At 36.9% G+C, this 17,825-nt stretch overlaps 1 protein-coding gene across 1 annotated transcript in view; it reads right to left on the bottom strand.

The window, feature by feature from the left end:
- The window catches only part of STRN (striatin), a 69,299-nt gene that overhangs the window by 10,220 nt on the left and 41,254 nt on the right, over positions 1 to 17,825 (bottom strand). The window contains 9 exon segments of the mRNA XM_054628950.2: positions 1,080 to 1,220; positions 3,448 to 3,615; positions 4,438 to 4,559; positions 5,233 to 5,280; positions 6,236 to 6,411; positions 10,793 to 10,929; positions 13,084 to 13,227; positions 13,802 to 13,888; positions 16,196 to 16,306. Of these exon segments, the coding sequence (XP_054484925.2) occupies positions 1,080 to 1,220; positions 3,448 to 3,615; positions 4,438 to 4,559; positions 5,233 to 5,280; positions 6,236 to 6,411; positions 10,793 to 10,929; positions 13,084 to 13,227; positions 13,802 to 13,888; positions 16,196 to 16,306 (1,134 nt within the window).

Here is a 17,825-nt window from a genome sequence, read left to right as displayed (position 1 = left end):
AGGAGTAGGTGCAAAAAACAGAAGGGAGATAGGGAGGGAAGAAGAAAGGTGGCTTCCACTGAATTGCTTTAACTAATTTAGAACGGTTTTTTTAGACAGGAACAAAGATGTGGGTTAAAAGAAGACATCCAGCACAGTAAGGAATAACCTAAAGAAGAGATACGGAACTTTCCATTTGCTCTTATAAAATTACAGTCATTTCAATATTTTAAAACACACAAGCAAAGCCAACAAGAATGGCTTAGTGCTTTTTAAAAATATAATTAAATAGTAGAATTCAGTGACACAAATCCCTAAGAGTGAGGGAAAAAAAACCAAAATTTTAAAAGACTCAGTGTTTTACCATTGTGGCCTGAATATGAACCCTTATGTTTCAGCTCATTCTGGTCTCTTTTGTAAAGTCATTGTAAAATAATGTACTAACAGCAGGCTCTTCACAGTATCCTCTAAAACTTCTAGTATTGGTCACTGACATGATCCAAGGCATTATATGGATCACAAGGAGACCCTGTGAATTAATACTCTTTCACTGGAGCTTTGCTTTCCTCCTTCAGTGAAAATTTCAACTAAAGCCCATGTCCAAATGAGACAAGAGTGCAATAAAGCTTAGAACATGGATACCTCTGAAGAAAAATAAAAATAATTGACACACACTCCCAGTTTTTAAATAAATTCAACATTAAATTTTTGCCTCTTTTGCAGTTTTGGACTGAAGAGAAAATGGATATATTGAATCTGCAAAAATCACAAAGCCTTATTAAAGAAAGTTGTGCTTTTTCTCATGCTACTTGAAGAGTAGCATTTCCTCTCATTCCCTTGAAGAGGAATTCAGAGTGTGAGCTTGTTTCTATCTTATTTCAGAAGTATACAAATTCTTCTGCTACTGCAAAACCTGTGAGGTCTGTTGTAGTAGTAACAATTTACTGTTACATACCAGAACACAGCTTCTAACATTATCCATCTTATAATTTCTCATGACACCGCCTAATTCTTTGGAAGCACTGAAAAGATTATCAACAGTATCCATCTTAAACAAGCATTTTTTTTCCTTTAGTTGGTTTGGGGCTTTTGATACATACTAGTATCCACACTGGACTCCAGGGTAAGAATTCGCTGCCGTGTCTCCATGTTAAAAATGCTAGTGTGTCCACTGTTAAATGATGCTACCATGAGGCTTGGGTCACTGCTCACAAGGTCTACTGATGAAGGGATTCCCATTTCTAGAAAACAATGTAGAGAAGATATAGTTGGTGAAAAGAAAATGAAAAAAAAAAATTAAACAAAAAAAATCCTTACAAAAAAAGTAAGCACTTCAACACCAAAAGGACCCCAATTGTCAAAGGAAATGTTGCATTCTAAAATATAAATTATGCCAATCTAAATAGCTTTCCCTGTATGATAACTATTTCAATCCTATTTTTTTGGACATGTGTATCAACAACTTTCTTTACTAAGACGCTGTATCTGGAACTGCAGCTGTGCAGAAATCTACTTTAAAATTAAGAAAGCAAGAACTCCCTGTCCCCTTCTCCTTCCTTTAACTGTAGCAGCAATTCTCAAAAAAAACTCCACCAAGCTCCATTGCTTTGAGTAAAAGGACATGAAATTGAAGTGTACAACAAGTGACATGACAGATAATTAATGTTGTTATAATTAACCTAGACAAAGTCAGAGCTTAATAAAACACCAAAGTTCTCCAGGTGCAGATTTCACACACTGGAACTGTCATCATGTACAATTATATAAATACATTATAAACTTGTATTTCAAAGCTCCTGCCTATTGTGGTATATATTTGATCGCCTTATACTGTAGCTATCTGCACACCACAGGACAGAAGGTCAAATCAGCAAAGCTTGGGTATAGGATATACTCTTTAGGATTTTTCTCTTCAAATGTCCCATTCACCACCTGCTATGTGAAAGAACAACACCAGTTGCAGCAGACATCAGGAGGAGGAGGAGAAGACAGAGAGTGAGAAACTGAATTTTAAGCAACCTAATGTTGGATCATAGATTCAGATAACACAGGAATACCATCACATCCCTGTAAACTCTCTAGAGATTCATGGGAGAAATATCCTTCTGAGACACAGGACCTCAGGAATATTTCTCAGGAATGGCAGTAGTTATCTACAAGTACCCGAAAAAAAGCCAAAAAGGATTGGTGTGAGAAAAAAACACATTGTTTCTCAAGTGACCTTTTCTACCACTGCCATGCATGCTTCCTGGTAAGCAGGAATCTGCAGCTTCCTGGTAAGCCTACAATGGTTAATCTGAACGACTCGAATAATGAGTGACAGATATTTTAGGGGTTTGTTAAAGGTTATCAATAAGCTATATTTGGAAAACTGAGCTTACAGTCTTTGGATTTCACAACTGGGCTTCATTCCAGTTTGGAATACAAAAAAAAAGCCCTAATATTAGGGCTATTATATTGTCTCTGCGAGGGAAGACTACTCCTCCTTCCCCCTTAGTTTAATAATTAAAACCAAAACAACTCACAGTAACAAACTCCATAACTCTACCAGGAAGTTTTCAATGCAGGCAGATAGGCAAGCTGCAATAACAAGCCTGCATACCTTTAGAAACATAGTTTTGCTAAAACTAAAATACATGGAATGTTTCTATTTTGCTCAGTCTGTTTCAACTAACAAGCAATGGCATATCTGACCAGCTTTACACTATAATTTGACATGTCTGTCCAGCTGTAACAAAGTTTATTTTGCCTCAAAGTTTTTCTGAAGAGACATGGAACTGTCTCAGCTCATGGGCTGTCTTTAATGACTATCAGCTGTAAGAGAGTTTGGCCATGTCAATGGGCTTGTTCTGGAGCACTCTGGCTCAGACAGACAGCAACTTCCAGAAATTAGATTCTAACCAGTGCGATTTTCACTTGTGCATGACATTTCAGTAACTAACTCTAAAGGAGTATTTTTTTTTCAACTAGCACTGTTTAGAATCGCAAGGTTATTGTTATTTAGTTGATCTGCAAACTCAGAAATTCAATTACAATCTCTGTGTTAGAGGCACAAGGAACAAATCTGGAAGGTACAATGACACTGGTCTAAGATGAAACACTGCTTACTCCAAACTTCCACTGAGGAAGAAAGGGCTTTTTATTCTGGACAAACCAAAAGCAAGGGCCTAGTGGAAACTCAAATCTGAATGTGAATTATGGAGTTCATACACTATCCTCCACGGTGCTAGGAACATCAGCAGATCATCTGCAGCAGTTGGCTTTCAGATGTATTTAACTGTCCCCCTGAATGTAGGTATATATTCAGGTAATGTCAGAGAAGGGTCACAAAATTTACTCTTCCCAAAATCATTCATAAAGATACAAAACCCAGAAAGAAGCACAGGAAGTATTTCTATTCAGTAGCCAAAATTATGTCAGTCTGAACAGTGATGTTCATGAACTTCAGGGTAGGGTGATTTTCTGTACCTTGATTATCATTAAAGATATTGAGAGCTGGAGCAATTTCTGTAGCTTTCCACAAACGTATAGTGCCGTCTGCTGAACAGGACAGCAAACGCTGGTGAGCTCCACTGTAAACCAGACCCCACACTGCATCAGTATGGCCTACAAAAGCACCTCTTAGAACAGAAGGATCTGTGAACCAAACACAACAAAACACATTTCAAAACAAAACCTGAACTAAGTCAATAGCTGTATCTTAGCCTATGTTTAGGCATCAACCTCTGGAAGATAATTGATAAAAAATCCCAAGATCAATCACATCATATCAATACAGAAGTCTTAATTATTCTGGCATTAAGATGCTTGAATTTCAGCAGCATATGTGACATTCAATTACCCAGTTTTCAAATAAAGGAACAAAACAATGCTTCAGCAGAAAGGACAGTATTGACTTTGGCAAAACACACTTCATTGTTAAAGTTCACTTTCAAACAGCTATTAATGCCACAGCAGTCCCTTTTATGCAGAAGCTAGCTTTGAGACCAACTGCATCTGAAGCTACCACAAGTGCAAAATAAATCATAAAATCCAGACACAAGGCTGACATCCACTCAAACCTAGTAAATTTTACTGAACTGGGCCTTTTTAGCTGTTTCTAGCCAACATGAGCAGCTTTGAACCTTTTTATCTCAACTCCACAGAAATTTGTCAAAGAAAAGAACATTAAAATACACATTTCTTGTACTTTCCAAATGATCAGGTTTAGTCTTGTACTTCTAGCTGTTTCTAAAAACTATGATGAGATCGAGGCCTTTTTTAAGAAAATGACATTTTACCTTGCCATCAAGCAGTATCAGCATTAAAACAAGAGGTTACTTAAGTAATTGAAGATAACATTCAATCTGCTGTTTTAAACTCTCACAGAAGCATTATCTACAAGTTATACTATTTTAGTGACATAACATTACTGCCACTAAACTTATCATTTCACTGCTGCGTGCAACAGCAACGTACCATAAGAGTCATAGGGGTCAATGTTTGGGTTGGTTGTGTTCCAGCCATGGATGAGGCCATCTGTTCCCCCACTGTAGCACTGCTCACCATTACTGCTCATCACCACACAGAGCACTGGTCCACTGGAAGAAAGCCCCAAAGAAACACTGACTGTTAACATTTTCATCACATGCAATGCAGTGTCAATCTTAAGAATTTCCATGTTAGATACAATTCACTTGCTGCATGGATTGCAACAAAAATGCTGCATAATGAAATCATATGCTACAAGATTTCCCCTAAAAATGCCCTCCACAATATCTGGTAACACAACTGCAATCAGGACAATTAATCATTATGCACATGAAATGTGAAAAACACCACACTTTAAACTCTAGGATTTCATATTTCACATAAACACATTTTTTCTCTTTTCAAAAGATTTAAGGCACTTTCATGAAATCATCTCAGTAGATTTAAATTCACCGCATTCATTCTTCTTCAGTTTCATTCCATATATGCAAGTATGTGTCAAAAAGGCAAAAGCTGCAATGATGAACAGAACACCTGAACAAATTTGAACAGTATCATTTGTAGGTTTTTCATTTTAAAATTGTGACATATCTGACTTCAGACATAAATAACTATGCAGAAGGAAGCAGAACACATGAAGATATTCTAAACAACATAGGAACTAAAAGCATCACATGAAATCAGTAGCTGATAAGGTGGAAATTACTTTTTTAAAACATTCTGTTTCTGTTTAAAAATCTTATCTTCCTTAAAATATGACAGTATTTCTCAGGAAATACTTACTTATGTGCTCGGAAGGTATATATTGGCTCTACATCAAGAGAAGCACTCCTAAATGAAGTATGAAAAAAATGTTAACACGTGTACCATCTTATATAATGCTTCAGAAAAATTTGCCGGAATTGCTAAATTCTTAAAATCCCTGCTACACCTTTTGCAGTGTTTCTCCCACAACTTCCTCTCCCAACATGATTTTTCACGGGTCTAGGAACTATTTGCAGTCTTTCAAAACATGACAGGATTGGTTGTTTGGATTTTTGTTTGAAGACCTTCAAGGTACTTCAGAGACCCATCAAACAAGCAGCTAGGTACACCAATGGAACAGGAGTGGAGAGACATTAGCATCACATGGAATGTATCATTAATTGTTCTTATTGGAGCAAAGGAGTTTTGGACTCAAAGTTTTTCTATCAACACTGAAGTGCTTCAAAATTTGCTGCTCTGGATTTTATCAATCCAAGGGAGGACTGTGTTATGCCCAGCTCTCCTCAAAAGTGCGACGTACTCCCTTAACCACATCAGCCCCATTACGAATTTCCTCTGATTTCTGCAAATTCCCAGCAATTTGCAAGAGACAGTTAACAACAGAACCTGGCAACATCTCAGAGTTTCAAGCTGTCCCAGGTATATGCATATATGTGTATACATACATATGCATATATATATAAATGCATCCTATACATTTATATACACATGCAAGCACACTAACAGGCCGCATCCAAATATTTTCACTAGTAAATTAATTTGTCATGTTATCTACAAGGAAAATATAAAATAATGAATGGTTTTCATCTTCACAAACAGAACACATTCACAAACACACATGGATTTTTTTCTGGCATTCTTTAGGCATCTCCACCCTTCTCTGAGAGCTTGCTTTCCTAGTCTTAAATTCAGGGAACACTTTCCATTAACTGGAAGGGCCATTCAGTGAAGTAGCATCTAGGTTTTGGTTTTCCTTTATAAATTAAAAGTGGTTTTGAAGAAAATAAAGAAAAATTCTTACTTTTTTGCAGGGGCTGTTTTTTGTAAATTCCACATTTTTAATGTATGGTCCTCTGAAGCTGTTATTAAGACTGGTTCAACTGGATGAAAAGCGAGACCTCTTATTCCATCAAAGTGACTTCTTAACGTAAACTTGGGGTTCCAAGTCTTTCTCAATGCATCCTTATTGTTGGCTATCTAATAAAACAAAATGCCAAACTTGTAATTAAGCTGGAAGGCACAACAAAAGGAAGAAATCAAAAATTTAGTTTGGCATTTTCAGAAGATATCAAATTACCTCACCCACTTTTCACAATAACCTGCTCTCAAACAACAGTCCACTTAACACTAACCAGACACTTCAAAATGAGAACCAAGGTAGACATATTCCATACGAGTAATGTTGCGTCCACAGTGATAAATTCTATGCAAATCTGAAATAATCTCATGTCTGTCAAATTACACACTTTAAAAGCACTGATACTTCAATTAATACAGTTAAGTACTTAAAATTTGATCTATGGCTCATTCACTTACGAAGTTAGGCTTGACTCACCAAGGTGCGGTCCCTGAATATTCAAAGTACTACTGACATAACACCTCTTAAGAAAAGATCTGAGAGAAACAGAGAAGTCTCTAGAAGCACAGAAAGGAACACAACCTAACTTACCCAGCTAAGGCAACACAAGATCTCTAATAATGCATGACAAGTTTGCCAGAATAGAAAAAAAAAAGGCAAAAAGGACTTGGCTACACACTAAGAATCTAACTGGCAGGCAATAAGGTATCATGTATACAGACACATTTGGCAATAAATGCATTGTAGATGATCCAAAATAAAGCCTTTTAATAAAATAAGTTACTTCAATATTGCTCCTCTGAACAAATATTGACACAAAAGGCTGAACAGACTACTTCACTGTCAGTCAACAATGTCATGAGTTAAATCTACCTTTCCATAACCACTGCTGATGGTAGTTATGGAAAAATCAAGAAAACAAACAATTGTACCGATATTTATCATGTTGAAATCTAAAGATAATTCAAAATAATTTGTATCTTTAACTGCAAAGATGAGAGAACTATTTTGAGCCACTTCAAGAAACATTTCATCCTGGGGACTGGGTGCGAAAGAGGAGGTTTAAGAACAGAAGTGCTTTTTCTTAAGCTTTGTTACATCTGGATTTAAGAATAAAAATATGCATAAATTAAAAGGTTCTATAGATTTTAAACAAAGAGAAGGGAGCCACAAGAAACAGGTTTAGTCTCATCATATTTCTAAAGCAGGTTTAGCCTCATCATATTTCTTAGTAATGACATATTGCCTTGCTCAGGGAGACAAGTCAGTTTCTTTGCCAGCTTACTGAGCCAAGTTGGCTCGGTGAGGGAACAGACAAATGCTCGGGCTGGTACAAGGATGGGGCAGGACTGCACAGTTAGCAGCTCTGGCAGGTTTTCTGAGGACTGGCCAAGAAAGTCTCAGCAAAAAGGGTACAAGATGTACAGATATCTGGAGAGAAATTTGGTTGCTTCAACATAGGCACCTAATGCCAATCAGGTGCTGGAGGGAGCCTGCCTGCCCTCCAGCTGCCGTACCAGCAGCACAGGTTCTGTGCCACAGCTGCAAAAGCCACAAAGACACCTCAGGTGGCCTAACAGTGAATTCCAGTCCTGGCAAGATAAAATTCTATATTTGCTTGTCTTTCATTCAAAAATGTCCTTCCAAAAGGAGTCAAAGAAGGGCACTTCATAAACTGGAAAGCAGATGGAAGGCAGTCCCAGCTAGCAGACCAGCAGCAGAGCTGGAAACAGATTCTAGCCCTGACACATCACCCACCTGGCTGCACCACATCACTCTACCCACCAGTCTCACAAGCTCTCAGGTTGGTTACTCACACAGCACACAACCTCCTTCGGTCTCTCCCCACCAAAGCACAACTGTGAGGTAACCCAAGGCCTGAAAAGCAGTTTGGGGGGATGCCAACCCCAAAATTAGCACCTGATCTGGATTTGCCAGTTATAATAATACTTGTGCCTATACAAAATTGAAAATGAATTGAAAACAAATTGAAAACTAAAGAGAGCAATGACAGGTACATCTCTTGTTCAAAGTTGTAAGAAATCAAACAAGGGCCTACTGCAAAGTCTAAAACCTCCAAATCAGTACTTAACATTAAATGCAATGATTTTGTAGTTCAGTCACTCTTATCTAAAATCTATTATAATTTTATGAAGATGATTAATCTATCCAGAAGACTAGAGAAAAAAAAAACAGAGCCAATCAAAGTGAACATTTGTCAAGAATGTGTAAAGGAAGGAAAAAGAAAAGGCAAACTGAAGTGTATTGGCTAGCAATCTGGAAAATTTAATCTTGTTAGATACTCTAAAAACCAATATACAAAAGAAAAAAAAAAGTCTTTTAAGTAATAAATTAATAATCTTCATTACCAAGTGAAAACCATTCTTCAATTTACAGTCAAAGCACTATGTAAAAAACTGAAACCATGAAATGAGGTAGGCTAATGCTGCCATTTTTTAGAAGAAAATAATCCAGCAAAAATGTCAGTGAGATGAAAGGAACCAAAAATGGGAAAAGTGTCTGCCATTCTTGAAAGCAAATGTATTTAAAGACTGATTCACGTGATCTTTCTACTTAATTCTCCATATGATTCAAAACTGACACTTAAAAACAAATACTAAGCTTTCACTAATCATACCTGATTCACATTTGGCAGCCATATTACATTATCTGTAAGCTAAACTTACAATAAACTTGAAATAGGAACACCAGCCTTTCATTTTGCTTCAATAAAGTGCACAGTTACCAGAGCAAATAGTTTTATAATTTTTTTTTTAATTGTCAGCACTAGAAAAAGGTAAGAGTCGAGGTAACCATGAGTATGAATTCCTGATCACAGGACTTCATACAGGCATTGGACAAATGAACAAATAGAAGTTGGTATTCTCTACCATGCAGGAAAGGACTGGAGTGGATAAAGAAGTGCTATTCCATAAATGAAAGCTGTTAGTTCAGGATACAGAGACATGAACAAACACAACATTTATATGGACACTTGCACAATGAAGTCAAGCAATGAAAGCATCTTGTACAGATGGGTTAGCTTTGTCATGTTCTCTGAATTTAAAATCCAGCCTTGGATTTTTAGGAGTACCCGTAACAGCAATTTATTTGTACATTACTGTACCCCTTTCTGAAGACGTAATTAGGGACAATTCGTTCTTAAAAACATTAGGAACTGAGACAAACTGGGAGATAATACTGAAATACTGAATATTAGCAGAAATGCTCTCCATTCATTGCAATATTGATGATTCATAACATATCACATGTTCAGAAACTTGCTACAGTGGTAGGGCACATCTCTGCAGTGGCACTCTCAAATGAGTGTAAGATTTTATTAACGATGTATTTCATTGCTTTACAGAACTTCAAAGTAAGGACCTGCATCTTATGTCCAAAGTCTCAGATTTAATTTGTCATGGTAAAATCCCAGATAATGATTATTTAAGAATCAGATTTACTGAAGGGTAGGATTCATCCCCATCCGAGAATTAAAAATTATCTCTGAAATCCCTCAACCTTGACACAGCTGGGCAATGCAACAGCAAGATTAAACTGAAGCTGACAGATCACACAGGAGCAGATGAATAAATTAATACCTGAAGTATCTTTTCCCAAGAAATCAGAAATACAGAAAAGAAATTGCATACAACTGAAAAGATGCAATTTTAAGAAAGATTTTTGTCATAAACAGTGCAAGAAAAATAAGGCTGCAGAAGTGCTGTCCACAAAACCCTCCTAAGAGTTCCGGTCCAGTTTCCCGTTTGAAATGAAACTATTGCTCACACCAGAGGTAATGTAAACCACAGCTCTGCCCCAGCCAAGTTTTAAGTAACTCCCAGGAGAGGGATTCCATTGTTTCTCTGTTTCAGTATCACCTACTACGTAACTTTCTCCCCCAATGTCATACCTGAACCTCCCAAGCCATCATTTGCTGTTTTCTCCTGCCTTAACACCTGGCACTATGGAGAAGCTTGGCTCTGTCATCCTTACAAGCATCCTATACCTGCAGGCTGCTATTCAAGCACTCCTCAGCCTCCTAACAGCTAAGCAAGATCAGCTCCCTTAACATCTACTCATCAGTCAGAAGCTACTGGATACTCCTCAATTTCTCTACAACCCTTTTTAAGTGGAGTGGCCCAAAACTGCATACAGCCCATATAAAAGGGACATAAATGTCTCTCAATCCGCTGGCCATGATACTCCTAATTTTGCTCAGTCACTGGAGTTACAAGTGCCCAGATGTACCACTATCACTAATTTACTTTCAACTACTTGCATAAATAACATGGCAGGCAAATGAGAGGAGAGGGGCTTGTAGAGAGCTTGAATGCTGCTGTGTATGGGAAGGACTCCTTTGCCAAGTAAAACTTTGTGACATCCTCTAGCAGCGTAATTTTAACTGGAGAATGTTTTCTGCTGAGTCTGTACACAAGTAACTTGCATCTGCCTTCAACAAGACAGAAGAACATTGAGTTACCATTAATAACCACTTACATCATAAGTCAGTGAATCTGCCTCATTTGCTACTGTAAGGCCTGCCAGTTCTCCAAGACCCAGTTCATTTTCAAGGGCTTCATCTGTTCCCATAATGAAAGATTTCCCTGAGGATGGAGGGAATGTTAAAGCTTCCACTGCAAGAAAACAAAGCAAACAAAAAAATCCTGAAACAGAGATTTATACTACGGTGTACAATAAAAGCACATTTTCCACTTTTAGAATGCTACATATCTGTCAAGTAGCCAAGGGCAAAAAGATGCACAGAGATTCACAGAAAAACAGCTATTCCAAAGATAATCACTGTACTTACCAATAAGCAGCACCCTCTGAACACACCTACACCCGAGATGTGTGCGACTCCAGACAGTAAACGGAGCCAGCCACGGGCAGGAAGGGTGTGCTACCATTAATCCATATAAAGTGCACAAGAAACACAGAAATCACCTTCCCCAACTCAACTACAAAATATAGCAAATAGATATTGAAGAAGCAACAAAAATGTAGACAAAAAAAGCTGGTGGGAGCAGCCTAAATTCAAAACCCTTCAAGCACCGCTCTTCGAATAGGTCTCTTAGTTATTACCTTTTCATCACAAACATCTTTTACCTCCTCCACCCCAAAGTTTACACTACAGTTTTCTTTTCCTGTCTTTTGAACTCACAATGCAATATTTCACTTAACACACAATACATACAAGACATCAAATTTGAAAACTTCCTAGAATAAAATGTGTGCCCAAAATATGGCGTCTCAGCTTTATAAATACACAGCTAACATCAGCTGTCCTTTTTTTGTGAGAATCCATGTGAGTCTCTGAATTAAAAAACACATTACTGAAAGGACATGAAAATAGAGCTCTGCTAATACAGCTCTCAGTACATGTGAGAAAAGTTGGAAAGGGAACATTCAACAAAAAATTCTTCCACTTCACAAAGCGTTGCTAAGTTACCCCCTTCTTTCATGAAGAAAATCACTGAGCATGAAGGAAGCAGAACTACTGAGATCTTTGGTAGCTATTCCACACACCAGGGCTTTTTATGCATCTTAATTATAACTTGGCCGACCTACTTTTTCATTCTCACTGAAAGACTGCTAAGTGGAACTCATGTTTTGCACTTTTTTCAAAACACATATTTACCATTTTAATAGAGCACATGATATCACAGAATCATAGAATGGTTTGGGTTGGAAAGGACCTTACAGATCCCCATGTTCCAGCCCCCTGCCATGGGCAGGGACACCTTCCACTTGATGGGGTTGTTCAAAGCACCATCCAACTTGGCATGGAACACTTCCAGGGACAGGGCATCCACAGCTTCTCTGGACAACCTGTTCAGTGTCTCACTACCCTCACAGTAAAGAATTTCTCCCTCATAACCAATCTACACCTGCCCTCTTTTCAGTCTGAAACCATTCTCCCTTGTGCTGTCACTACATGCCCACATAAGAAGTCCCTCTCCAGCTCTCTTCCAGGCTCCCTTTAGGTACTGGAAGGCTGCCATGTTTGACAAATTAATATAGCTTCATATCCTATGTGTTATTATGCTCTATATTATAGCAATTCAAATATTGAATCAAATGAATGACTCAGCATTTTTCAGACTTAATAGTAGTGCTTCATTACAAAGATGCATGCATGGCTCTCCATACTAGAGCCATGGACTAGCTTGGACTAGCTTGAGAAATTCTCACTTGGACTAGCCCCTGTGAGAATTTCTCCTAATTTTTGGAACACATTATGGAAATCAATACACTGGCAAGCTGCAAGTTGTTCTGTATGATTCACCACACAATCATGCTTCACTACACGTGCTTTTGAAAGCTATAGTAAGGCATCTGTGTTTACCTGCACAGCCTCTATCTTTGCACCTTGGAAAAAAGGGCACGCTTGTGTGTGTGTATCTATACATACATACATTTAAAATTATGTCAATGGGGAAAAAAATGATGCTCTTATGTCCTCAGAGTTTCTGGCCCACACTTGTCTGCAAGGCTTGAGCACAAACAAAAGTAAGTGATTTAGGATGGTCATATTACAAAGCCACTAAGTGCCAAATTATTTTTTTCATTGTGCTCAAAGATATTCAGCCAAGACTTGAACTTAGGTAGGTGTCTTGACCTTACTTATAGTGACCGTAATGGAGGAATAAGAATGTAATCTATTATACCTAAAACTTGCAATACTGAATCAGAATTTGTAAAGTGCTTGGAAAGTCAGAGAGAATAATTCTTAAGTAACTACAAACATCCACCCTCTATGAAGGGGAATGTACTTTTTTAATATTTACCTTCATCCGTCCTGTTTATCTCATGTTCAATGAGCCTTGAACTACTGGGCCTAGAAGAAGGTGCAACAGATGGCTGTAATGAAGGGAGATCATCAACATCTCTCAAGTTTGCAAGCATATCTTGCAGCTTTGACCTGTTGGGCCCTAACCAGAAAAAAAACAAAAAATTAAAGGGTTTAGGCATAGTTCACGATGATACTCCTTTTATCAGATATGCTACAGCAGCACATGCAACAATGGATCCTACCTTGCATTATGATATTACCACAGAAAAACTAATGAGCACTTATTTCAGCAGTAACTAATCATCCAGCATGAAATGAATTTCAAGAAGAAAGTGATAGAAGCAGCTGAGAATTGTGAACGCACAATTTTCCCCATATGAATGGACTCATAGTGCTACTTGTACTCATAGTGCTACTTGTACAGGATGCTGAAGAATGCCGCCAACTGAGTCATACTTTAGATAATTCGAATATTTACTTTGCTAAAACAATAGCTGACATCCATGAATATTTTAGGATTTGTGCATCAGGTACTTTGTGCAGCATATTGTTACAACAACATTTTAATTTAAATTTATTTGTGCAGTAGTGTAGTATCGTGAACTATATAATCCAAAAAGTTATACTTATATTAAAATAAAATGCAACTGGATTCACTGGCCTACTTCCTGAAGCTACATATGGTGAAGACCCATGCCCTTCTTGACACTTACCTGTGCTTTGCTCCATCATTTTCCCACATCCCTGTTTTGACTGTTTTATATAGGATTGAGGCTGAAACATATCTTCGGTAGTTTTTCCTGTTGTAAGTTTAATTAAGAATGGGAAAATGTCTTACCCATAGTCCATTATGTTTTTTTCCTAGACCAGTAAATAATACAGCTATTTTCAAGCAGCTTTAACACAGTAGTGTACTCTAATATAGGTATTCTCTCATAAAACCATTCTATGATTCTATTCTCTTATTACTTCACAGGAATGTTTACTACAGCCTTGCAAAATCATGAGTTTACTAATGCAGTTGCAAACGCTACTTTGTCCACCCTAATCATAATGACTGATAATACACTAAAATGTATTTAACTTGTCTGTCACCAAAATATTACTCAATCCAGAAAAACACTAAGAAGGATTTTGCAAGATTGTTTTACTATAATATCTGCTTTATAAAACCAGTATTTTACTTAGTAGAAGTTCAGTGGCAAAGCACCATATATGATGAAAATAAAGTCATAGAAACAAACTTTGTAAAATTTAATGTTATTTAGTTCCTTCTTTTTTCTCCAGACAGCCTCCCTCACATTCTTCTTCACTATGCGCAATATTATGAATAACTGAAAACAGGCTCTGATTCTTCCTGACTTTTCTGCATTGATGGCCCTCCAATGATGGTTTGTCCATGGAAAGATGCTTAATTTCACTGCTGCAGTAAACCACTTTGTCTCCCAAGATCAAACCAATCAAATCAATCCAAAAGGTACTGGGCAGCAATTATCCTCATGAAGGAGCACTGGATGTCCGAGTGCTGCCTTTCCATCGTGATTTTTTATCATAATGATATAAAACATATTCCAATAATGTCTGCTTCTATATTAACAATTAAGTTTTATCATCAAAAATAAAAAGACAACAGCTGTTCAGGAACAAAATTTCAGCACTTGGATTAAATAATTTCTGCTAGACTAACCCCACAGCTATTTACCCTGAACTACATAACATGTCTGTGTATTTTAAAAATAACAGACAAGTTACAAAAATCACTTTCGTTGTAATCATATACTGGCATGTCCTGTCTATCTTTAACCATAAAGAAATTTAGAATCAATTTTGTTAAACATGAACACTTTGGTTAGTCAGCTCAGATTCTTGTCAGACTTGGAATTAACTTCCAGTAAATTAAATTTTTCCAAAGATGACAAAAATATCACTTAAGAAATTTAAAGCATGGTAATTATTTACCTTTTTTTTTAATTTGGAAAAAAAAGGAGATGTTTAGTTTTTCTATTTCATAACATAATTTCAGCCAAATAACCAACTGCTGAGCAGCAGCTAATTGAGAATATCAATGCAAAAAGTAATAAAACAAGTCAGCCTCAATGCGAGGCTCTGACATATTTACATCATTGTGCATATCTCTTTGGAAGTGAGAATTTCCTTGGTATTCATAAGCATCTTGCCACAAAGGGAGAAACATCCCTGAAATTTCTTACCAGGCTACATGCAATATTATTAATATACATCTTTCACACATGAATTCTCAATATGGCTAGGTCTTTGAAACACAGCCATGAATACAGTGTTTCATTTTAAACTCTCCATCTGAGTTCAAAAAATTTAATGGCTTACCTATCAAAACCAATTGATTTAACAAAACATATCTGTATTTCAAGAAATGTAACAAAAAAATACAGGGCTAGAAACTGTATTTCAGATACTGTTCACAGGTGGTTTTTTTTTAATAAAAATACCCAACTTTTTTGAATGCTAGTCCCAGAGGTATGAAAGTCAATAAATAAATCCTGTGAATTACAAATAAACTGATGGTCATAGTTGCTTCCTATTTCGAGCCCTGCATAACAAATTATGATGACAGCATGACTTTCATGTTGTGAATGTCAAGTATAAACAGGGGTAGAAATTAACCTGTTTTCTCCCACTGTCATCTAATAGGATGCTCAAGAGAGTTTCCAGTTTGGTCTCTTTCTTTGTTTATTTATATACCAGACTTTAACTCATCCTGTGAAACTGGCATGTTTCCAGCTAAGAAAGGATTCTGAAGTCTTCTGTATTAAAGTGTGAAGTATTAAAACAATGCCTTTTACAATTTAAATATCTGAATAACAAAAGTACAAAACATGCTCAAAGCAAGAATTTTTAACTAATCCAACACTTGGTTGGAAGAAGTTATATCTAATCCAACTATTTATCGTAGGTAACTTGATCGTCTGTCATTAATTTCAACCCCTGAGAACTGGTGAACAGGAAAGCAGTCAGGAGCAGCAAAGTAAAAGAGTAAGTAATTTTAGGAAAACATTGAAAGAGAGATAGAATTAAGGGTGTGAAAGATGTGAGATTTATGATTTTAAGGTGCAATGTTTTCCACTTACTCTTCACCCCCTTTTTCCCCTTGCGCTCCTTTTTGTATTGTTCCTTGAGTTTGGTTATAACTCCCTGGTCGACATTCCAGGCTTCAGGCATGAGACACTGGTCTTCCTTTTCTAAACAAAGTGAAACAAATGAAACATCCTTTTTCAATAATGTCACCAAGTGATCTCCACTGAAGGAGGCAACAGCTGCTGTCAACGTTTGTCTTTTATTTTAAACAGACAGAAATAGCACCAAGCCTGTGAAAGCTGCAAAACTGCTACTCACATTCCACTTCTGTTTGCTCAGAATGTTCTTATTAAAAATTGAGATGAAATTTCACATGTTTAATTCCCATAACCAAGCACATAGCTGTCCATAAATGTAAGCAACATTTACTTTATAATAAATCAGGACACATTTTTCATCTTTTTCTTTCCTCCGGGGAAAGGATTATTACATCTAGAAGAAACAGCTATGCTACTCGTCTACATAACTTTACAACTCAGATGTTGTGTACTGCATTTCAAATTATCATTTTATTGGTTTTGTGCTATATTGTCATTTACACAAAGCAGTAGCACATTTAAATAATTTTGGAACACAATATTCATGTCATCATGGTTTAAATAAACCCTTAGACCACTAAAGCCATGAAACTTTACAAAAAGGTGAAGGCCTGAGGTAGTAATCTTTGGAAAAAAAGTCAAAAACATTTCAGCGTACCTAATGCAAAAACATCCCCATATTTTTGTTTGGATTTGTTTTTTTTTCCTAAACATCTCCCTCAAATTGTTTCCTCTGTCACATGATACAGAACAGAAGAATCCTTCCAATTCTAGAGTATTCAGAGATTTTGAGCAAAACATGTTACGTGAGTTCAAATCCCCCAAGCAATTTTTCCACATATGGAGGCTGTCCTGAAGCAGCTTAGAAAAATAATTTGCGAGAGGAGGGGAGGTATTACAGCTCTTCCTTGTATATATTTTCTTGACCATTACAGCTTGAAATGCATTATCTTTTTGCTTTGTTTTGCTCATTAAAATTTTAACTTTATTATTTAAAGATTAATTCCTTTCAGACCAAGTTTGCTTTCTACATTGATAAGCTATTCTAGATCTTTCAAAATACAAACAATAATAAACTTATTCTCAGACTAAGCTGCAGAACTTAAATGTCTGTAGAGGAAGCACAACACTATCAATCACAGTCTGAAGGAGCCACTATGACTGGCCAGAAGATAAAAACCACACACAGGTTATTAATGTGACTGACTTGTCAAAAATGAATACTGCTAAAAAAGACCTAGGGATCCTCTATCAACATCAAATTCAACAGGATTCAGCAACATATTCCTGCAGCAAAAGCAGCCAACAATATCCTGGGGCTGTATTAACAAGAATGTAACCAAGAGGGTGAAGGAAGTGACTGTTCCCCTGTGTTGGGCACTCGTGAGACCACAATTTGGAGAACTGTATCCAAGACAATATTTTTAATGCTGAGAAACCTTTTAGGTAGAGTCCTAAATACCTATTATTAGCATAGTGTAGCAAGTCTAAGCGAGCCACTAAGACTGTTCAGGCAGCTGGAGCAGATGGGCTTCAAGGAGGGGCTGAGACTACTGTGAGAGTTCAGTGATGCCAAAAAAAGGCA

This window comes from Agelaius phoeniceus, chromosome 3, assembly GCF_051311805.1.
Source record: "Agelaius phoeniceus isolate bAgePho1 chromosome 3, bAgePho1.hap1, whole genome shotgun sequence".
NCBI classification, from domain to species: Eukaryota; Metazoa; Chordata; class Aves; order Passeriformes; family Icteridae; genus Agelaius; species Agelaius phoeniceus.
This window is presented reverse-complemented; position numbering and strand designations above follow the sequence as displayed.